This window comes from Pinus tabuliformis, chromosome J (assembly GCF_031772625.1).
Source record: "Pinus tabuliformis cultivar Carrire ecotype Pingquan chromosome J, CPIR1, whole genome shotgun sequence".
Lineage (NCBI taxonomy): Eukaryota > Viridiplantae > Streptophyta > Pinopsida > Pinales > Pinaceae > Pinus > Pinus tabuliformis.
This window is the reverse complement of record NC_142295.1, coordinates 431,589,678-431,613,852: the sequence shown is the minus strand read 5'-3', so window position 1 is coordinate 431,613,852 and position 24,175 is coordinate 431,589,678. Positions and strand designations below refer to the sequence as shown.

Sequence of the window (24,175 nt, the reverse complement as noted above, 5' to 3'; positions counted from 1 at the left end):
AAGATGTGCGAGTGAGACAGTCTAGTTGAGCGAATTGCTGGGAGGAATTTGTTTTAGTTGTCAGAGGCTGAAAAAGTCTTTAGAAAGGTAGAGAATATTTTCCAGTGGTAGGAGGAGGCTAGACGACCTAGTTGGAGGTAGTTTCAAAGGCCATCTAGATTTGCGCAGGCTAGCAGAGCGAGTAGGCCAGAGAGAGGCCGAGTTAGTTTGTAAAAGGGTGAGTTTTTCTCCAAATTATTTGGCCATATTATTTGCTGGAGGATTGCCAATAAGGCATCTAGATTATTGTACTCAGATTTTACTATTGTATAATAACAACATAAACCCTCATCTGCTACATCGGTTTTCCCTTCAGGGTTTTTCTGAGGACATTAATCCAAAATAACTATGTCAATTGTGTGCATCTATTTTCTCAGTTCCAGATTTATTTCCGCAACTTATTTATTTTATTGTGAAGATTGCAATAGTGAGTTTTTCTTTATTTTCCATTAATTTAAATAATTGAAGACAAATAAACTGCATCAGTTAGGAGAATAGTTTCCAATTATTGCAATTAAGGAATTTTCACATTTAATATATAAATAATCAATAATTAATTAATAAAAAAAAGAGAAAAGACACGTGTTATTGAAAAGACATGTATATTAGTGAAAAGACACCCCAACTATGTATATATATCGGGGCCGTCAATTGTAATCAGACATCAATAAATATCTCATATATCTTATATCAACCTAATAATATTTACTCATTCGTAAAAATGAAATTAAGGTTGAGAATTTTTAAAGTGTGTAATTATTGATCATAAGGCAATAATTACCAAGATTTGAAAATAAGGAAGAATTCAACAGTGACTAGCTAATGGTGGTCCAACATCTCGAGTGTATAGATGCAAGGACGGAGCAATCATGGAGGAATGGGTTACCCTTTTCCTCGGCTTGCTTATTCCACCCCTCTAGTGTGTCTTTTACTTCTTTATGATAATGCTTTCACTTGGGTGAATAGCTCAGGAGCCCATGCTAGCTTTTTGAGATTTAACATTTAATACCCCTTAATGATGAGGTAGTTTATCGCTCATAAGGGTTGGGATAGTACAAGGGTTCCTTGTTATAGATGGAGCATCATGTGCTCGAAAAACTGCTCATTGGCTGTTATGAATATAATTCATAACAATTAGATAAATAAAATAAATATAAATATTAAATAATTAAATATTATGTAGGTTAAATAGTCATTAAATTAAGTGAAAAGGTATGTCTAAAAAACATGCCCATTCACGAAAGGTCACCTGTTGAGATATAAAAGCAGGGCCTCATTGTAACATCTTATATCATCTTATACAATTTTATATATTAATAAATTATTATTAAAATACCTCTCGTGTATTTTTAACAATTAAATCTACAAGCTATCACTTCTCTTGCTTTAGCCATAGTTTTTATGCTAGTTACAAATATATATATTAAAAAAAAAAACTATATAAAAAAAATTATTATATATAAAAAAACAATGTATATATATATATATATATATATTATAAAAAAAATAAAATTGAAGTTGTAAAAAAAATAAATAAATTAGAGTTCTTTAAAAAATAAAAATAAAAATAAAGAAAATCAATAACGTTGGATTCAAAAAAAATAAAATAAAATAAAAAATTTCTTAAATAAAAAAAAAAGAGAAAAAAAAAAGACAACTGTAATGTCTGTAAGGTCTGTAAGGTCAAAGGGTTTTAACTGACTCTGATACCAAAATGTAAGGTCTGTAAAGCCATTGTAAATACAGTAAAGGGTTTTTCATCATGAGCCTGTGATTAATTTCCTGAAATTTTACAAATTAACTAACAGAATTGATGAGGGTACCTACCTGTGCACCTGTGGTTGATGATGCCTCAAGCTACTCTGCTTCGGTTACCAAAAGATCGAAACCACCCAGCCTAACTGAGCAGATCCTAGCTACTCAATCCAGTAAGCTTCTTAGTTGAAGCAGACTGTTCCCCCGTGCCCAGAAACCTCAGAACAATCCACGCTCCTTCTGTTGGTAACTCTAGTTTATGGATATCCTCCCTTCTTCAGTATCCCCTTCCTTCGTTCTTTTTCTTCCTCTCGGCTCCCTTCCAAAATTCTTCTCTGTGGTTTATATCTTGTTTCTTGGCGGTGGCCGCCCTCCCACCAGTAGCCCACCGCTTTGCCTCCTCGTGACACCCTTCCATGTCACGTAATTAATATATTTCTTTTATGATTTAATAAAATACTTCTTTTAATATAAAGATCCTAAGGTTATACTAAGTACCCTTTCTTTAATTAATTTATTATTTATATTTTTTAATCATTTTATTAATAATCTAAAATATATAATTATATAGCCATCTTTTAGGATTTAGCTTAATTTTAACATCTATCTTTTATAGTTATGTTTACGTTATACATTTTAAATTTAGTATTTACCCATTAATCATGATACATTAAGCAATATGGGTGTTGATGGGTGAGTAGAACTTCTATTCGAAGAAGTGTTATGATATTTAATACTTATAGTTAATTTAGTATATAAATACTAGTGCGGTGTATGCGACACATGCATATGTAGCTATCATATGCATGAATCATATGCCTGCTATTATTCGTGTTCTCTATATTTATAGATCGGTCGTTACAACAACTTGGACTCAAAATAGAGTTATTAGCGAATTATAGACACTGAGCCAACTTTCCGCCTTCCATATGCCGAGACGACAACCTTCCGCCTCCTATATGCCGAGACGACAACCGCAAAGACAATTGCCAACAATATAGCTTTGAGGACAAAGCTTCCGAAGGGAGAGACTATGTTATGAATATAATTCATAACAATTAGATAAATAAAATAAATATAAATATTAAATAATTAAATATTATTTAGGTTAAATAGTCATTAAATTAAGTGAAAAGGCATGTCTAAAAGACATGCCCATTCACGAAAGGTCACCTGCTGAGATATAAAAGCAGGGCCTCATTGTAACATCTTATATCATCTTATACAATTTTATATATTAATAAATTATTATTAAAATACCTCGTGTATTTTTAACAATTAAATCTACAAGCTATCAATTTTCTTGCTTCAGCCATAGTTTTTATGCTCCATTGGCTAATGGGGGAGGTAGAGCTCATGCTAGGCTTTGTCCCATGCGCTAATCAAATGTCCCAACTATATTTTGCATTTTATCGTTTTTTTCATTGTGGATTTATTTGCTTTTAACTTTCTCTTAGCTGCATTAACCTTCGGGGCAAAGTTTTCCAGCCTAGACTCAAGGATGAGTATGAGAGGGTGCCAACCCCCATGACCAATGACCACTAGCCCGAAGAGTGGAGATGGAAAAATGGAAAGGTTGAAATGTTAGTTTTTGTAGCATCAGATGGTGTTCTAGTCTCAAATGTTGTGTAGAGGCTAAAACACATGAGATCTCCGAAACCCAGAATTCGTTTATAGAAATTCCACCCATAGACAAGTCAATTAAATTAATTGATTGATAATTAAAAAATGCTTAAGTCTAAATTAGGGGAATTGATTAATTAATGGGAATTAATTGAGAAAGGTGAGAATTCTCTAAAACCTCACATGGATCGACTTAGAAGTTATCTCAAGCATCGATAAGGACTTAATCGTGGTCGTTGGTAATCAAACTAGAGAGTATACGAGGAGATTGATGGGGTTGGAGAAGAACACACTTGAGGTCGAGTTCCTTGGCAGAGATCAAGCTTCCCAGTTGCAGTGATTCAACAGAGGAGAGCTTGAGTCAAAGAGGGGATGTAGAGACAGTGAGTCCGAAGGAGGATTTCTAGTTCCGGAGAGGCAGTGAGAGGAGACCGAATTATTTCTCTAAGAGGTTGCGCAAGGACTACGCTATAGCCTCAAGAAGGCAATTCGATTTGGCTGACCAGGAGGAGGTTTCAAGTGCCGGAGGCTAGGAAGATTTCCAAAAGGCCTAGCTAGTGACTTCCAGCAATAACTATAAGCAGAATGACCGATTCAGAAGCAGTTTCAGAGGAGTGCAAGTTTGGCTTGCGCAGAAGGCTAATGCAGGGGTTTGTCGTAGTAGTTTTTTGTGGCCAGGATTGCTTGTGGAGGGTAAAATTATCTCAGTGATTTTGTCAGTGTTTCTCTCAGAAAAGATTACCAGTTTGGAATCCATTTTGTTGTATTCAGAATTGCACTGCTACATAATAATAAAACCCTCAGCTGCTGCACCGATTTTCCCACATTGGGTTTTTCTGGGGACAATTGTCCAAAAATTACGATGTCATATTTTTGTGTGTGCTAGCATTTTCTCAGTTTCCAAATTTATTTCCACAACGCATTTTATTTATGGTGAAAATTGTAGTTGTGATTTTATTTGTTATTTTCCATAGCAAATAAACTGCACTTAATTTTTAATTAGTTAGAAGAATAATTTTCAGTTGCTGCAATAAATTAAAAATTTCACATGGTATCAGAGCTAGTTTGATTAGACAGGAAGCTCAGAGGTGAAAGGAGGAAATCGTTTAGATTTAAAGGGAGTCTCATAGTTTGATTTCTAGGTCTGCGCAGGGCCTAAGCAGGCAGTGCGAATAATTGGACAGGGGGTCGAATTTCCAGTCACAGAGTGGAGGAAAGGTCGATTTGTTTGGGGAGTGATTCCAGTAGGTAGAGCTGAGAAGATCGATATTTTCCCAGAGCAAACTCTTGATCTAGGCACAGTTAATTTGCAGTAGTAGATTAGTGCCGAGTGGAAGAGAAATTGCACACACTAAGCGATTTTCTTAGAGGGTTTCCAAATCCAAGTCATTGGAGGAAATATGAATTTTCCAGTTGTTAGTAGCAGAAATAGCAGGCAGATTTGCACATTCCAAGAGGGAGTGCGAGTAGCAGTGGTAACAACCGAGTAGGAAGGAGGAGATTCCTGTTTATATCCCAGTTGTGAGTTTTGCAAAAGATGGCCTCAGTGGGGCTTAGAGATTAGGACAAATTGGATGGTGCATCCAACTACATCATTTGGAATGCTAGGATGTCCTTTCTGCTGGATGAGTTTGGTCTAAAGACGTACGCAAAATGAGCTATAGCTGTACCCATAGATCCGTAGCAACTAGACAACTATAATAAAGAGAAGGCCAAGGCGAAGCGACTGATCCTTGTTGGAGTTTGGGATCATATAGTCTCACACTTAGCGGCCAAGAATACAACTAAAGAAATGTGGGATGTTCTCACAACACTATACCAAAATCCTTCTGAGAACTGGAAGATGTTCTTGAAGGAGAAGCTGAGGACCACTAGAATGTAGAAGGGAGAAGGGGTTACCCCCTACCTCACCAGAATTCAGGTCATCAGGAATGAATTGTCCACAGTAGGAGAAGCGGCACAAGACGCTGAACTGGTGCATGTAGCTATCAACGGTTTCATTGGGGAGTGGGCTACTTTCGTCCAAGGTATCACTGGACAAGATACACTACCTAGATGGGATCGTTTGTGGGCAAATTTCATGCAAGAGGAGATGTGACTTGCTCTAGTCAAGAGTAGTCTCAACAATAGTAGCAGAGGATCAAAGAGTGTGAAGAAGGAGGAGAACGTAGCCCTTGCATTGAAGGGAAAGGCAAAGAAAGGTCCCAGTCAGGTACAAGGCTTATAGGGAGGAGAAAAGAAGGACTTGTCGAAGGTCAAGTGCTTCATGTGTGGTGAGTTCAGTCACTACAACACTCCGTGTCCTTAGAGGAAGAAGGAAAAGAAGAAGTAGGAGCAGGCAACAGCTTCGGCAAAGATAGACTATGGGGGATTTACGCAGTGCATTATATTAGATATCATTTTTGGGATTCAACTGCGTTAAGTAAGTCATTCAAACGTATGACCATTTCCATGAGAGGTAGTCGTAACTGACTAATTTCTCATGATTTTTGAATAGTTCACTTAGCACTCATTGCATCGGGTGATGCTCACAGGGGTGAAGAAGTGGGATTGAAACTAGTGAAATGTGGAGAACGAATACTTGCTAAGGTTTTGCAAATGGGGTAGCAAGCTAAGTGGGCTTGATTGTGGGAAAAACTCCACAGTTAAGCGCGCTTGAGCCAGAGGAGTTCTGGGATGGGTGACCTCTTGGGAAGTCCAGGTTACCGGGTGCAAGCCCCGGAAGTGATGATTGATTTTCACCCGATGCAATGAGTGCTAAGTGAACTATTCAAATAACATGAGAAATTAGTCAGTTACGACTACCTCTCATGGAAATGGTCATACGTTTGAATGACTTACTTAACGCAGTTGAATCCCAAAAATGATATCTAATATAATGCACTGCGTAAATCCCCCATACTTAAATTCAAAAAGAGTCAAGGGATCTCTACTTGAATGGTTCATGAGGCACAATACTTGCTAAGGTTTTGCAAATGGGGTAGCAAGCTAAGTGGGCTTGATTGTGGGAAAAACTCCACAGTTAAGCGTGCTTGAGCCAGAGGAGTTCTGGGATGGGTGACCTCCTGGGAAGTCCTGGTTACCGGGTGCAAGCCCCGGAAGTGATGATTGATGCTATGTGATTCGTTCTCCACATTTCACTAGTTTCAATCCCACTTCTTCACCCCTGTGAGCATCACCCGATGCAATGAGTGCTAAGTGAACTATTCAAAAATCATGAGAAATTAGTCAGTTACGACTACCTCTCATGGAAATGGTCATACGTTTGAATGACTTACTTAACGCAGTTGAATCCCAAAAATGATATCTAATATAATGCACTGCGTAAATCCCCCATACTTAAATTCAAAAAGAGTCAAGGGATCTCTACTTGAATGGTTCATGAGGCACAATACTTGCTAAGGTTTTGCAAATGGGGTAGCAAGCTAAGTGGGCTTGATTGTGGGAAAAACTCCACAGTTAAGCGCGCTTGAGCCAGAGGAGTTCTGGGATGGGTGACCTCCTGGGAAGTCCTGGTTACCGGGTGCAAGCCCCGGAAGTGATGATTGATGCTATGTGATTCGTTCTCCACATTTCACTAGTTTCAATCCCACTTCTTCACCCCTGTGAGCATCACCCGATGTAATGAGTGCTAAGTGAACTATTCAAAAATCATGAGAAATTAGTCAGTTACGACTACCTCTCATGGAAATGGTCATACGTTTGAATGACTTACTTAACGCAGTTGAATCCCAAAAATGATATCTAAAGATAGACTAGTTGTCCTCCAAGTTGGAGGAAGATTTCGCTTTGTATGCAACTATAACTCCAGGAGAGAGGTGGGGAGACATTAAGCTCTAGACTCCAGGGTTGCACAGAGCTGGGCAGGGTCCATCGAGGTAAGCATCGGACAAGTGTTTCCTCTTGGATCAATACCCTTGCTACAGGGGCCCACAGTACTTAGGAGAAGATAGATCAATGTTAGATGGCATAGTCAATTCTTGAGGGACAATTGCAGTACTAGTTGTAGTTAGATGTTGAGGAACACGATGCAATTGCAGTGCATATAGACTCTGTGGACAATGCAGAGATTGGTAGTAGTCAATGACTCAGGAGATAGTTGCAGTCCATAGAGACAATTGATTTAGTATCTTGGATTTCAGTTGTAGTAGTTGCAGCAACGACAACAACTTGAGATCAACGCAGTGCAGAGTTGGCAGCAGTACAGGTTGTACAGTGCAGTGCCAGTAGCAACACAAATGCAGGGTGATTCAGCTCAGAGTGGTAGATGAATCAGAGTTGCTCAGTGCTTGGTGAGCAGTGATAGTTAGTCGCAGTTGTTAGTCATTAGCGGCGTGTATGGAGGATGTTATGGACACTGGGTGAACACCTTCCTCGCTAAGAGGGAGTGTTAGTTTTTATAGCATTGAATGGTGTTATATTATCAAACTTTGTGGAGAGGCTAAAACAAATTAGATCTCCCTAACCCATAAATCATTTCTGGAAATTCCACTTAGAGATAGCTCAATAAAATTAATTGATCGATAATTAAAAAATGCCTAAGTCTAACTTAGGAAATAAATTAATTAATGGGAATTAATTGAGAAAAGTGAAAATTCTCTAGAAACTCACATGGACCAACTTAGAAATGATCTCAGCCATTGATAAGGACTTAATTGTGGTTGTTGGTGATCCAACTAGAGATTATAAGAGGAGGTCGATGGGGTTGGAGAAGAACACACTTGAGGTCGAGTTCCTTGGCAAAGATTGAGCTTCCTAGTTGCAGTGATTCAACAAAGGAGAGTTTGAGCCAAAGAGGAGACGCAGAGATAGTGAGGGGCAGAGACAATGAGTCCAGAGGAGGATTTTCAGTTCCGAAGAGTTAGTGATAGGAGGTTGAGTTATTTCTCTGGGAGGTTGCGCAAGGACTATCCAATAGCGTCAAGAAGGAAATTCAATTTAGCTAAGCAGGAGGAGGTTTCAGGTGTCGGTGTAATGTTCCAAACTAAGGAAAATAGTGCTATGCAAAGCAAATAATAAAAACAACACCATAAAATTCAAACATTCAGTGCACACCCATAAAAAGTCCAGGAATATCCAACAACTGAGCCATTTTATTATAATCTGGGAGAAAAGTACAATAATGTGGAAGTGGTGCACTTGGGCTTGTCTCTAAGGACAAGCGTGATCAAACCCAGGTGGTAATATGTCAAGCCCAGATGGCACAATAACTGTTGCAATGTTGCCTTGCGCTGCCCCTGTGTAACTTTGCCGTCTGTTGCAAGGATGCTACTGGAAACCCCACCTTCGGTGCTCAGAAAATTACGTAAAATTAACCCCGGCCTCTCTACCAAATACCTAGAATAACCCACGAAGGAATTGGCCAAATGTTGACCTCAGAATTTTGGTCCAAATTCCCCTTAGCTCCTCTAGCTACTGGCTAAGTTGGGACCCTTGTTTGACCCCTTAGATTTGCCCAAAAAGTCTATAAAATTAGGACTGTGATCCTTGCCCAAAACCCAAAAAAACCCAAAAAGGGTTTCCCTTGGTTCCAAACTTAAAAAATTGACCCTTCACAGCTTGGCCCTCCTCCAATTTCGAATTTTGTTGCTGTGACTGATCTTGCTAATCTCTACTCTCCCAACTCGAGCAATCCTCCTCAAATGGCCCTCCAAATGATCTCCTACTTTTCCCGGCCAGTTGCAACTCTACAATTCCTTCTTCCGACTCCCCTGTGAGCCCAATGATGGCTCTCTACACAGGCCCAGGTGACTATAAATCGAACTGCTCCAATACAACAACCTCCTGCTCCAAAACTCTCCCAGAAGGTTGATCTTCCACTGTAGCTTCAATGCCCAAACTCCCATGGTAGTTGCTGCCTGGATGAACCCACAAGCAATACCTGCGTGTTCCCTTTCTGCATCCTCCAGAAACACGCACTAGATGAGACAAATGCTGAATGATATGGCTGTAAAACTCCACTGGCTCTCCTCCAAGGTAGTACAAATTGCCTTCCTAGGGTGGCACTCGAAGTCCACTGAAGCAAGGGTTGAGATTTCTGCTCGAAGACACTCGTGTGCTAAACAAAACAGTGACCCGACGAAGCAGCTCGAGCAACTAAGGTTGAGTTCAATATGTCAAAGATAAGATGCCGAAATGACGAGAGTTGTCTTCCTTATATATATTCTGTGGAGCATTTTTCCCTCCATTTTCCTTCCATCGTGGGTCCCTCACTTAACCATCGATTTCCCCTCCATGAAAATCGAACTAGGGAATGCATATTCTCCTAGTGTGGGTGACCCCCATGTACAAATTAACCACATCAAAATAACTTCTACTAAGTCTAGCCTCCTATAAAAATCGAATGGGCCCCATCACCTCCAAAATTGGCCCCAAAATGTAGAAATTAATCCTGTTCGAAAGTAATTTAGGAAGGAACACTACAGTCAGCGGCCAAGAAGATTTCCAAAAGGTCTGGCTAGTGACTTCCAGCAACAACTACAGGTAGAATGACTGTTTCAGAAGTGGTTTCAGAGGAGTGCAAGTTTGGCCTGCCCAGGGTTTGTAAAGAAGGCTGACACAGGGGTTTGTTGGAGTAGTTTTCTGTGGCCAGTTGGGGCTAGGATTGCTTGTGGAGGAGGTGAAGATTCCCTCAGTGATTTTGCCAATATTTCTCTCATAAAGGATTGCTAGTTTGAACCCAAAATTTTACTATTGCATAATAATAAAACCCTTAGCTACTGCACTGATTTTCCCACATTGGGTTTTTCCTGGGACAATTGTCCAAAGATAATGGTGTCATATTTTGTGTGTGCTAGCATTTTTTTGAGTTTCCAGTTTTATTTCCACAACGTATTTTATTTATGGTGAAAATTGCAGTTGTGATTTTATTTTTATTTTTATTTTTTATTTTTATTTTTTTTTCCGTATCAAATAAACTGCACTTAATTTTTAATCAGTTAGAAGAATAATTTCCAGTTGCTTCAATAGATTAAAAATTTCACAAGAAAGTGGTATGGAATATCATGGACACGCTACTTTAATAAAGGCCTCCCCAGTAGTGTCCTTCATAGAATCCTCAGGCCTTAGAGGAGGTCGCACTGGACTAGAGTCAATGACTAACCTCCTAGGTGATGTGAGGGAACAATAATACAATCAAGGTCAGTCAATCAACCAGATCACACCCCTTGATTCATATTAGTATGCCTGAAACATCAATAAAAGCACATGATTACAAAAAGGATTAAAGTACTTGTTGATGGATGACCCACCCTCTTTCAAGAAGGAATGCTAGATGGGGGAGAAGAATCTTACAGGATCAAGAAGTGGAGGATTAATGGCATCATGTCATATGTTGATCAATAGGGCTGTTGTTTGGATGGTTGTCCAAGGAGGGGAAAAAATTCTCCAATGGGTCGCCCACCTAATAGATACCACTAGCAAGACTTCAATCTCTAAACTTTTCAAAATCATTAGCCTTTTTCTCATATTTTGCTAGGTTGGATGTATTTTACAAATGTCAACAGCTTGAGCATTTTCATGCAAATAATTGCCCTTCCTCTTGTGTAAGATTCCTTGAAAATTTTCTATGTTTTGGATAGATCACACCTATGTTCACATGAACCCCCTCCGGTTATATGTCTTAGCTTGATTACATACTTCAAAAGAGGATTGTATTTATCATGCTTGCTCACTCTAGGAGATCTAGGGACATGTTGTAATGTTCCTAGTGGAAAAATAATAGTAAATAATAGAGATATGCACTAAGATACACCAATAAGAAATCCACACATGCATGTATAATCAATAAACCACAGAATATGAGCAGTAAATCTGAGCTGTTTTATTAATATCAATGTTGGAACTGAGTACAAATAGAGTGGAATGATGGAATCTGGGCTTACTTCTACAAGCATGGAAACCTGGAAATGGCTCAAATTGGTAACTCACACTGCCCATAATCTCTAGTATTGTTGCTGGAAGTGAACTATGATTTATGCCCTCAAATCTGCCCCAAAAATTCTATAAAATTAACCAGAAGCTTCTCTCACCCAAATCTACCAAACCCAGAAAAATCCCGGGTTAATTCCAGCTGAACTGGAAAGCCCTAAAAAGTGCGAATTACCTAGAAAACACTGTTGATGCTGTTATCGCTGCTGGAGAAGAATTAGAATTTCTTCCCTCGAAACTGCTTAGAAAATTATGAAAATTTAACTCGGAGCTCCTCACACCAAACCCATAAAAGCCAAGAGATGGTTTGGGTTAAATCCAAGCCAAAATCAAGTCCACCAAGTGTGAATTACCCAGTTTACCAATGAAACACACTACTGAAGGAATGTTGATTTACAACCCAAATACTGCCTGAAAATTTCTAAAATTTTAACCACGAACTCTCACAAAACCCAGAAAAATCTCGGGCCAATTCTAGTTGATCCGGAAAGCCGCAATTTAGATCAAGTCCACCAAATGTGAATTACCTAGTTTAGCAATATCTGAAGGAATGTTGATTTACAACCCAAATACTGCTTGAAAAATTCTGAAATTTTAACCACAGACTCTTCTCACAAAACCCAAAAACACCCAGAAAAATCTCGGGCTAATTCTAACTGATCCAAAAAGCCCCAATTTAGTGCAAAATCCTAGACTGCCCAACTCTGTTGGAAAAAGTAACTATGTTCAGTCTTCAATAATGTACTTGAGTCATTATGTAATATACTTGTCAAAATAATAAAGAAAAGAATTATTATTATTATTGTGATTTATTAAAGCATGGGTTTCATGCTTGGGTCACCATGTTTTAGGTCAAAGTCCCCATTGAGGACTTCTAGGATTTATTTTGAGTCTATAGAATTATTGTACATTTAAAGAGACCCTTCTTGGGCTCTTGAATCATGTAAAAAGGTTTAGTATTGAGTCAAATATGAATTATAGAACCTCCACACCATGTCGGTTTACGGGAAAATCAAGTCGGCCTAAGACCCTTTTTGACCCCACAAGAAGCCTATAAAAGAAAGGACATCGAATTTATTTGGAAAATCACTTCTCATCAAGTTCGAATTCTCTTTATTGGGCAAAAGTGCGAAAATCTTGTTGTTGGGCAGAAGTGCGAAGTGGGTAGCTGGGAAAGTCTGTTGCTGGGAAGCCGAAGTGAATGCAAGTTTGGGTGAGTCTAAGGAGTCAAAGAAAATCAAAATTTTGGTGGTGGTCTCTCTTTGTTTCATGCTTAGGATTGGGAGATCGAAGTCTTCCAAGTTGGACTGCTGCTGGACGCTGTTAGCTGTTGTAAGGTGCTAGATAGTCAAAGTTGCTGGGAAGAGGTCAATCTTTTGGAGGTTGACTTGGTGTGAAGAGTCTCAAAGAATACTATTGAAAGGAAGAATTACTTTGACTGGGTTTTTCCCCTCGAGGGGGGGTTTTGCCCTAGCATGTGCCTATATCTGGTGTCGATTGTTTTATGTACTGCTGCTTTTGGTAATTGCTCGATGAACTAAAGAAATAAGATATAAAGAATCATAATAATAAGAAACGTCACAAGTAATTATCAAGATCAAGAAAATCTTTACTGCTTTTCCGATTTTCCAACAAACTCTGCATGTAACAAGAAATTACCTCAGCAAATGATCCAAATCCACCTCTGAAAATTGCTGAAAAATCACATGCAAAAATCTCGTCCGGAAATAGATCCATTTCCTAGCCAACTCTAGCTAAATTTCCAACCCCAAACCCCTACGCAGCTTCTGCCTAATAACCTCAGCATAGGCTTAGAATAGAAGAATTCAGCCTACCAATATACCACCATCTCATCCCTGTAAATTGGTACCAATCTCCTCCTCCTGCCAAGAGAAAAACTCTTGCAAATCCCTGGAACCTGCAAACAAAGAGAGTTGCTCCAAATGATCAATGTAGTTCTCCTTATGCGCCCAAGTATTGTGAAAGGCTAAGGGAAATCTCTGCAATTATCTCCAATGGAAGTTCTGAAGTAGACTCTCCAAGGCCTCGCTAGGGAGACACTCGAAGTTCTCTGAAATGAAGGTGGAATTTCTGATTGGAATTCCTGTGCTAAACAACACTTTTCTTCTTGTGCTAAACAATCCTAAGAGAAAATGAAAAGTGAAATGTAATAGACAAAAGACGTTCAACAAGTGAGTCCATTCTCCTTTTATAATTTCTCCTCATGCTTCTAGACTCCCTTTTTAATTATTATTCTATTGGTGGGGGGCATTTTCCACAAAGTGACTTTTTCCTCCATTTTAATAACATAATAATTTGCCACCAATATCCATTAAAATAATATTTTACCTCCCTCCTTTCAATAAAATATTATTTCACCGCCATTCCATTAAAATAATAAGTTTTTCCTTTTCTCACAAAATAATATTTTCCCCTTTTTAAATATTATCAAAAATTAGCAAAACTCCTTGGTGATTAGCATGCACAAAATTGGGGACATGACACATGGGAAACAACATCTTGAGAAGCCATTAATGCTGCGAAAGAGTAAAGAAAGTTGCTTAAGGGACATGAAAAACATCACTTTTGAGAAGGCCATGAATGCTCCACAAATAGTAAAGAAAGCTTCTTACCAAAGAAGTTGCTGCCTACAACCTTGTTCTTGCTGCCTACACCCCTTTTCTTGCTGGAAATGCACCAAAGCTTGTTCCCAGTGCTTCAAAACAAAACCAAAATGGAATAAAGTGTTGAGGAATGTGTGAATGGAAGAAGTTTCTTATAGGAAAGAATAGCGGTTGTTAGGGTTTCTAACTTTCTAGAAGGCTCTCTGATTTATTTTTCCAAATCAATGAAGAAATTAATTAAATAGGATTAGAAACTAAGTAGATGGATAAATTAGTAACTAATTAGGGGCTTGTAGTGATTTTCAGGCCTCTTATGGGTCCCACAGTCTACCTGGGGCCTCTTAATAGTCAACAAAAGCATCAAAATAGTCAACTAGTGTGCTGAAACATGCCCATACATGCCAAAATGAGATTGAAACACTACCATTTTGTGAAATGTGTTTCCATGTAGTGGTACAGTTTGGAAATATGTTGGACACACAGAGCATGCGTTCCATACCCATACCCATGTTTCTGTTTGTTTCAGGTCTAGCATGGTGGGGGTTGACATTTCCTACAATTTAGCAGATCATACATCTGATTTAGACATTTGTAGAAAATATGAATTTTGAATTTTCTAATTCACAGTTCTGAATTGAAAATCTAAAATCACAAAATTACAACTGTTGTCTATGTTATGGAACTCTGTTCAATATTTATAGTTTAGTAGTTTATTGTGTGTTATTGACAATAGAAACTAGAATTTGAACATGAAATTCAGAATTTTGTTTATGTATCATTCTGTGATTCTATTTCATGAATATAAATTTCAATGTTGTTTATATTATATTACAAAGGTCAATATGCATTATAGACTGTAGTATGAATGGCAAATATGAAATCAGAATCAGGTTCTAACTTTCTGGATGATGTATACAGTGTGAACCTTCTAGTGTAAAATCTGAAATCTGAAATCTGTTTTCCCTTTTATCACATACAAATATGTATGTATAAAAAATGTTTGGGCACTAATTCCCCAATTCCTAATTTTGGGTGGCTGCTGCTCCTGCACCAGAATCTTTTGCTGATTCCAATCTGCACCCACAGTTCATAGGCCCTTGCATTGAAATGTTTAAGTGTAGAATTCATATAACAAAGCACACAGAAACCCTTGAATTGAATGATTCTTTAAGCTATGCACATGCCCAACTAGGGGAATCACATCATTGTATGGTATACATGACCAACAATAAAGAGATTTAACTTGCCATTCGGAAAGCCCCATCTCTTGTGTTTATCCAAGTTTCAAACTAGTCAATGCATGGAGAGATAGAGATTTGATGCACTGGTAGCCAGATGCAATTATTTATTGGCTAAACTTACAACAATGTGCAGGGTCTCTGTTTTCACATACGCTGTTTTCTCAACTCCAATGGCAGGAATTTGTCTTATCGTCCAGGTTTGTACTACTTTATATTGATTCTAGAAAATTGAGAGAAATGTTCATGATAGTTATGCAGAAAAGAAAGAGGCTTAGTCATATCAAGATCTTGCTTATAAAAGGGAGTGCATTCATTATGGGTTGATCAATATTATTTGGATAATTACTTGCATGATCAGTGTGTTTAATTATGGATATAATTAGTGTTTTGCTCAGGGACTAAGGAATGCAACTACTTGTTGGAAATGTAACTAATGTCGGTCTTCATAATGCAATTCAAATGTACTATTGATGTATTTATTATATTCATCTATTATATTCATTATTATTATTTTATTTTTAGTCAAAGCATGTTCTTCATGCTTATAGGGTCAAGTGAGTCAAGAAAATTTATTATGAGTCAAAGAAATGTAATTGAGTCAAAAGTCCCATTTGGACTTTTTGTAAGAAAAGAAAATTTATTTTTTTCTTGAATCAAAGAGTCAAAATGTCACCCACAAGACCAAGTCGGCCCTCCTTGGACAACTTGGCCCTAGGGGCAGTGATTCAACCCTCTTGGACATGTATAAATAAGACAAGTTTGACCTCATTCATCACCAATCCAATCACATTGATTTCTGTGCAAGAAGAAGAAAATCAGCGAAAGTCAAAGAAGAGAGAAAGCGAACTGTTTGTGCCCTAATTCTGTCGACACGTGCTTTCTGTGATTTCTAAGGCTGTTACAGGGCCGAAATTCGGCCTTCACTATAGGTCCGAGATTTTCAGAAATTTGACCAGATTTCAGAGAAGTTTGACCAGTGTTGACTTTGACTTGTTGAGGAGACTTGGAGGAGGGATGATTTGGGGTATTTGTGACAGTCTTGGTCTTGGTGTTGGGTCTTGGATATCTCACTTTGATCTGATTCTATAAGAAGAGGATTTTTGGGTTTTTCCCTGGCTTGGAGCCTAATTTCTTTTGTTCTTTGTCTCTGTGATTTTCATGTTTTCTACATTTTGGTAATTGCTTTATGAAGATAATATAAACTTAATAAGAAGCCAACAAACATTCATAAGTAATTATCAAGTTAAGAGAAATCTATCATTATCAACTAGCATCTTGGTTTCTCAACATGGTATTAGAGCTAAGGTGAAGGAAAGACAGATTGAAGATCACATCTTCTTGGCTTATTTGAAGATATCATTGCAGTAGTTACATCTCTCTCTATCAAGGCAAAAGAAGAAGACTTGAAGTAGCAGCCATTCTAGTCTCAAACTTTGTGGAGAGGCTAAAACACATGAGATCTCTAGAACCTAGAAATTGTTTTTGTAAATTCCACCTAGAGACAACTCAATTAAATTAATTGATCAATAATTAAAAATGCCTAAGTCTAACTTAGGGAAATCGATTAATTAATGAGAATTAATTGAGAAAGGTGAGAATTCTCTAAAAACTCACATGGATCGACTTAGAGATGATCTCAGTCGTCGATTAGAATTTAATCATGGTCATTGGTGATCCAACTGAAGATTATAAGAGGAGGTCGATGAGGTTGGAGAAGAACACACTTGAGGTCGAGTTCCTTCGCAGAGATCGAGTTTCCCAATTGCAGTGATTCAACAGAGAGAAGTTCGAGCTAGAGAGGGGATGCAGAGACAATGAGGGGCAGAGACAATGATTCTTGAGGAGATTTCAGTTTTGGAGAGTCAGCTATAGGAAGAATGAGTTTTCCTTAGTGAGGCTGTGCAGGGCTTGCCTAGGCAACTTCAGAGGAAGATTTCAATTTAGTTGGAGTAAGGGTTGATTCATTTGCTAGAGGCCGGGAGAAATTTCAGAGGGGCTAGCGAGCCATTATCAGAGGTTGAGTTGGGTTGGACGACTTGATCAAAGCAATTTCTTGACAGTGCGTGTGAAGGCCTGTGCAACATTTACGCAGAAAGCTGACGCAGGGGTTCGAACAACCCAGTTTGTGCCAGTATTTGGAGTTGGATCAGTGTCGGGTGAGGTAGGGTTTGTCTCACTATTTTTGTGGTCAATTTATCTTGTAGAGGATTGCCAATTTTGGGCATCGAATTGTATTCAAAATTGCATTGCTGCATAATAATAAAACCCTCATCTGCTGCACTGGTTTTCCCACATTGGGGTTTTCCAAGGACAATTGTCCAAATATCATTGTGTCAATTTTATTGTGTTTGTGCATATTATTTCTTAGTTTGCAGTTTATTTTCCGTAAGGCTTTATGTTGAAAATTGTAGTTGTGATTTTATTTGTTATTTGTCATAGCAAATAAACTACTTAATAATTAATCGATTAGAAGAATAATTTCTAGTTGCTTCAATAGATTGAAAATTTCACATGGTATTAGAGTGAGCTTGATCAATCAAAGGCTCAGAGACGAAGAGGGAGAAATTCGCAGCTCAGAGGGAGCAACAACATAATGTGTTCTGGGGTTGCGCAGTGCCTAACCAAGTAGCGTGAATTGCTAGATAGAGGGTCAAATTTCCAGTTGCAGACTATAGGAAGGATCAATTTGTTCGGTAAGTGATTCCAACCATAGTTTTAAAGCCAGGCCCTATTATGCATGAATTAACGGGATCTCTCTTGCAAAAAGAGGTTATGTACATTGACGAATATTTGAAAGATTTCAAAAGCTCATGGGTGAAAACAGGATGTACCATCATGTCAGATGGATGGATTGATCAAAGGAACCATACCATCATAAATTTTCTTACCTTTTGCCCATAGGGAACCATGTTTCTAAAATTAGTTGATGCACACTTGTTGTTTCAACTTTTGTATGAGGTTGTTGAATAGGTGGGAGTGGTTAATGTTGTTTAGATCATCACAGATATTGCCTCTAACTATGTTCTTGTTGGTAAAATGTTAGAGGAAAAACACAAAACCATCTTTTGGACCCCATGTGTTGCACATTGCATAGACCTCATGCTTGAGGATATTGGTAAAATAGATTGGATCAAGAACACTATAGAGCATGCCAAAAGCATAACAAAGTATATCTACAATCACTCATGGATTTTGAACCTGATGAGGAAAAACACAGGGGGCAAGGATCTTGTTAGGCTTGCCATCACTAGATTTGCAACTCATTTTTTGACATTGCAATCTATGCTTTCCCAACATAGAAACTTGCAGAGGATGTTTTCCAGTGATGAATGGAATGGATGTCAATGGGCTCGCAAACAGGATGGCAAAGATGTAAGAAAGAAAGTTAATGAAGACATATTTTGGAAAAAGGCAGCAGAGATTGTGAAGGTTGTTGAGCCACTAGTTAAGGTGTTGTGGTTGGTGGATGGGGAAAGATTGGCTATGGGTTTCATTTATGAGGCTATGGATCAGGCAAAGGAACAAATAAAGGCAACATACAAGGATAGAGTGGTTAATTATGGGCCCATTTGGGAAATCGTTGATGAAAGATGGAATAATCAACTCCATCGCTCTATACATGCAGCTAGGTTTTTTTCTAAACCCAAGGTATCATTATAAAGCTCTGGAGGCAGAAGCTTTGATTGAGGAGGTTAGAGATGGATTGATTGAGTGCCTTGAGCGCATGGTCCCTAATGAGAGTGAGCAACTGGAGGTACATCGACAAATCACTTCTTTTAGTAGAGTCACATGTACCTTTGGCAAGAACCTAGCAAGGATTGCAAGGGAAGCATATGAGCTAGGTAAACAATTTCAATTTTCAAATTCTTATTTTGTTAAATTGTTTATAGTTTGAAAGTTGGATATAATTTGTTGAGCTAACTCATTACACAACTATGTTTTTTGCAGCAGAATGATGGGAGGTGTTACCCACCATTTTGTGGGTGATATCCCTAGGAGATTTTTTTTTCTCCAAGATGGTCCTCAACCGATAGCCAGTAGCCCCTTGTAGCCACCAGCTAGCTCATTGTGCCATTTCTCCGCCACCTGAGCCAGCCATGTGGTCCTTGTCCATCTACCATAATCGTATGTTTGAAGGTGGGCCTCTCGAACCTAAAGGTATGCCTTGTCATTTGATAATTGAGTATTGTAGTTTGCTTATCATGGACACTTCTGGGCTTGGATTAATGGGGGGATTCGACGGAAGGAGGCTAGGTTTGTGCTGTTGTCCCCTAGAACCCTTTTGGATATTAACCTTGCTTTATAGTCCCGTGGGATCTCTTTTATTGACCATTTGGCGTTAGGGATGGTATTTCACGGGAAATCTCGATTTTGGTTGTGTCGGTGTTACTTGGGAGCGGGAGCGAAAATGGGTGTAGGAGCGACATTTTCAAAAGCTCCCTGTTTGAGAGCAAAACCTGGAGCGTTTTTTATATAATATATATATTTTTTATATTTTTATATTTTGATACATATATGTCAACAAAAACATGTAGAATTATGAATTAGATATAAAAACCATAAAAATACATAGATTGAACCATATAACAACAATCATCCTAGAAGTTATAATCTTCATCAACTATGTCCACAAGTTAGTAACATAGTAACATACAACATATTGAGTCTCGTGATTCATCAATCTTAAAGTTTCAAGCTTTCAAAATTCAATATATAACATTTATCATCATTGATCACCAAAGTTGTACTCGTAAGCTAAGTGTAACCATTACAACAAATAACATCTAACATGAAATGAAATGTTATAAAATGAAATGAAACAACTTTCAACTTTCATGAAGCATCATATTCATAATTCATTGCTAATGAGTTATAATTGCCAACTTCAAACTTAAATTGTCATATATTGTTTTAAAAAATATCATAATAAATATGAAAGACTAGAAACTAGAAAAGACAAGTAAATCTATTATCTATTGCTTATGCTTGGCCCTCTTGCCACCACGAGAAATGTCTAATTTTTTAGTCTTGTTGGAAAATCAAGATCTTTTTCATTAATATCACCTTCCAAGCATTAATGTCTAGAGGTATCTTTGTCATTACCTCTGTATAAGAATAGGGATCTTTGTCATTAATATCACCCTCTAAGCATTAACATAAGATAGAAAAAGAATAGCATGTCAAGTCAAGATTTTGTTTGAGTGATGCGTACATTTTTAGGAGGGTTCGACAACCAATGTCACTAACATCAAGGTACATAGAGGGATTGGTGCTCTTGATTAAATATGAGTTCCATACTCTAATACATGACAAAATTCAATGGAAACATTGCAATCTTGAAATCCTGAAAAACTGATAAGTCTGTTGGATTCTGAATGTAACCTAAAATTCTACTTTCTCCATATGAAATCCAATGAGGTTGGAACCACTCTCAAACATCCTGAGTCATTTCATGGTAATGTTAAAAATTTAAGTAAAATGATGAAAATTACTTTAAGAATTTAACATTACCATGAATCACATATCAATACTAGGGCTATAGGCTTGATCATTAAGTTGCCCCACTCAAAACTTATTTGTTTCTTTGAAAAAAATATGCATTTGGAACATTATAGCAAATTTTTTTTTGCAAAAAAGGCTAAACGCTCCCGAAAAGGCAGGGAGCATTTTTTTTTAGGGAGCGTGCTCTCGACTCGCTCCCAAGTCGCTCCCTCTTGGATCGCAGGATCAGGAGGGGCTCCCCCGCAACACTGGCCGTTACGTGGTCCCACTCTCTTATCCACTTGTATTACCCTCTTTCCACTCATTATTACCCCATTCATCATTTCTCCCACCTGGATCCACATTCCTCCACTGGGTCCACATAGGGTTAGCTCACCCCTTCCCCTTGCCCACACCTTAGGTCAGGCCTGGAATGATGCTCCAGAGGTTGATGCAGCTAGAAAGAAAGACAAAAGCATATTTGGTCACATTCAACAGGAAAATGTACCACAAAATGCAAAAGATGGTCGGGACAAACACATTTAGCACGTGGGCAAAAGCCAATACATGAGCTTTGCCCCATCATCATGGTCATCACCCTGGTTCCTACAGGTTCTATGAGCCTCCATCATCACATAGGAACACATGATTGTCCCAACCCCTGGCGGGAAATGAACCGCCCTACCTTTAAAAGGGGGTATTCACTGCTATATCTTATGCACCATGCTCTTACCCCTTGAGCCCCGAGTAGTGAATCAAAGGAAATCATAAAAATGAAAAAGACATATAAAGAAGAGTGGAAAAATCAAGGTCAGGGCACCTCATGTACCACGATTGCTCCCTCCTATACATTATAAGACCAAGTGTGGGCTTCCCTCTTATTAGCTACCCTTGTACCCCAACATGTGACCCAGGGCCGCCCCTTCTCATTCCCTACTTCATTAACCTATCTATCACATGCCACCACCTTTTGAAGGATTTACCTTGAATATATTACCCCCTTTAGAAGTAGAAACCACCTAATAGGATACTTGGTTAACCCCATTTGGAATTTACGAGACATGGCACATCTCGAAGCCCATTATGAAGTCTCCACTGGTGGTCCATCGTTGGTAAGCTCATTTACTTGATTTACCTAATGACTTGTTGTACTAGAAGGCTAGGGGACACATTGGATCTTATGCAGGATTGCAAATTGTCTCCATCTTGGGTTTGGTCTCCCTATACGAGGTCCTAATCCTCCAGAGGGCTAAATTGGCACAAGTAGGGTGTGTGTTGAGAGCCATGGGCCCCCACAATAGTAGACAACATTCCATGGATCCTTGAGGATGGTTAGAGATGCTCGAGGTACTCCCATTGGACGAGGAAGATGCACCTGGTTCACCTTTGCCTAGTCGGCTCCACAGATGTACCGTGCACTTGGCAGCTGAGCCAAGACTTGTAGGACGATGTGGCATCCCCTACACCATCATCAGAGCACTCGCAGATGATCAGCAGACATCCTCGACTCATTTGGAGACCCATGAGGTTATTATTGTGTCCCCATACCCATTGGGAGCACCACAAGTTTATTGTTTGGAGAACAAGGGGCCAACCCCTTGTCCATCACTTTTGAGGGTCCTACTCTTCATTATGGCACCCATGGACCTCATCAGGCCTCTTAGAGAGCCCTACGATATGTGCAAATTATTATTTGACCTCTTGAGAGGCTTTTTCTTTCATTTGTGAGCTAATTTGGTGGGCTTGTTGCCAAAAGTTAGATTATTAGAACATTATTTTATTTTTGGGGCTTATGTAGGCCAAGGAGGCTAATTCGAACTCCTCATTAGCGTATAAATACAGGTGAGATGAGTTCATTTGTTCATCATCACTTTCGATTGGATCTCTTCTCTCTCTTGAGAATTTCACACTTTTTCTTGGAGGATAAATTGGAGCTTTATGGATGAATTTTGATGTGTGGATTTGGTTTATCTTATCTTGGAGCTTCTCTATTGTCAAATTGTGGATGGTTGGATATATTCTATTACATGTAAGTACATGCTTTTAACATTATTCTTGTTTTATTTTGTCATATACATTGTACTGTGATTTTCATTGTTTTTAGGGCTAATTGCTGCATGCATTTAATGCTTAAATTGTGGAATTTTGTCTCTATATAGCATCTCTCAATGTATTAATGTGAATGAAATCTCCTAGGGGTAATTCTATCAATGAATTTATCTTGATAAGCCATCACCTTTTACACATCGAAGTATAAAAGCTGAAAGATTGCTTCTCTTTGACCTAGAAGGCTAGCGAAGTAGTCTTGAGGCCTCCCTCCTTGACTAAGAACCAAAGGTCCTCACATATATTTATCATAGACTCCATTCTCCCAAGACTAAGGCACCGACCTACCAAGAGGTGGTCACATAGAATCAACTTCTTTTCACCTTTTCCTAGGTGTAGCCAAGCTGGGTCACCTAAGGCATCATTTTCCTGGTGAACTGCCCATCCAAAAGGTTCAATCTCCTAGCCTCTTTTGTGCTAGTGTCTCCTCAAGACTTCCTCCAAATTTGAGGCCATTTCGATAGTGGAGTTGTGAGAAAAGCCAAGCCCTAGCTCTGAGATCAAACTTTGCCCTAGTATCACCAAGGCTAGTGCCTCATATGGTTAATTCAACACCTTTGAGTGAATATTCTTTCTTTGATCCTTTCCCTCACCTTGTCTAGGTTATGAACATCACTGGTTGTTAAACTCTTACCCCCTAACCTGGGCTGGGTCCACTTGGTCCCGTGTGGTCCTATTCATTTGAAAAGACAATTCTTCAAGAACCATTCGGGATACCAATTTCAATAAGGATTTTAGGGATTGGGAAACTCTTTCACAAGTCATATCCCTAAACCTAACCCTCAAATCCTCCCATTCCTCTCCTAGAAGACATTGTACCTTGCTTAGAAAGCAAGCAAGCTCTATCCTTCAACCTCTTTTGGAAAGGGATCATTTGGGTCACTTCACATCCACTTATTGATTTATCCTTCATTGGTGACTCCATAATATACCGAGTCTCCTCCCATCGGTGAAAGTCCATAAATAGTAGGGAGCCTTAGCTGAGGTGATAGTGGGATCAGTCTCCATTTGTTGCTCTTGGTCTAGCATTTTCCCCTTTAGGTATCCCCCTTTAGGTCCCCTACTAGTTTGAGCAATAATAGGAGGCATTTGGTAGCCATTGTCCTCAATTGCAGAAGTTTGCAATCCATATTTTGAGTCAAACTTGCAGTGCTTTTGGGTGTGAGTGCAATTGGTCTGCCTTTGAGAGGATTCACACAAAGAAGAGAAACTGTTTAGAACAAAAACGGTTAAATGATCTAGTCTACATCCAATACAACCTCCGGCTAAGATGCCACCAATTGCTGAACAAAAGCCTTGATACAGATCCCATTGTGTTGGAAGATATTGATCTATCCTCGGATTGGGTAGTGGGGAGTCAACCAACAGAGCTTGACC

General features: G+C 38.7%; 1 protein-coding gene across 1 annotated transcript in view; it reads left to right on the top strand.

Annotated features, from left to right (window-relative positions):
• LOC149227656 (uncharacterized) overlaps positions 1-24,175 on the top strand; it is a 453,281-nt gene that overhangs the window by 332,878 nt on the left and 96,228 nt on the right. The window contains exon 6 of the mRNA XM_089375544.1: positions 15,345-15,408. Within this exon, the coding sequence (XP_089231670.1) occupies positions 15,345-15,408 (64 nt within the window). The remainder of the gene's footprint in view (positions 1-15,344; positions 15,409-24,175) is intronic.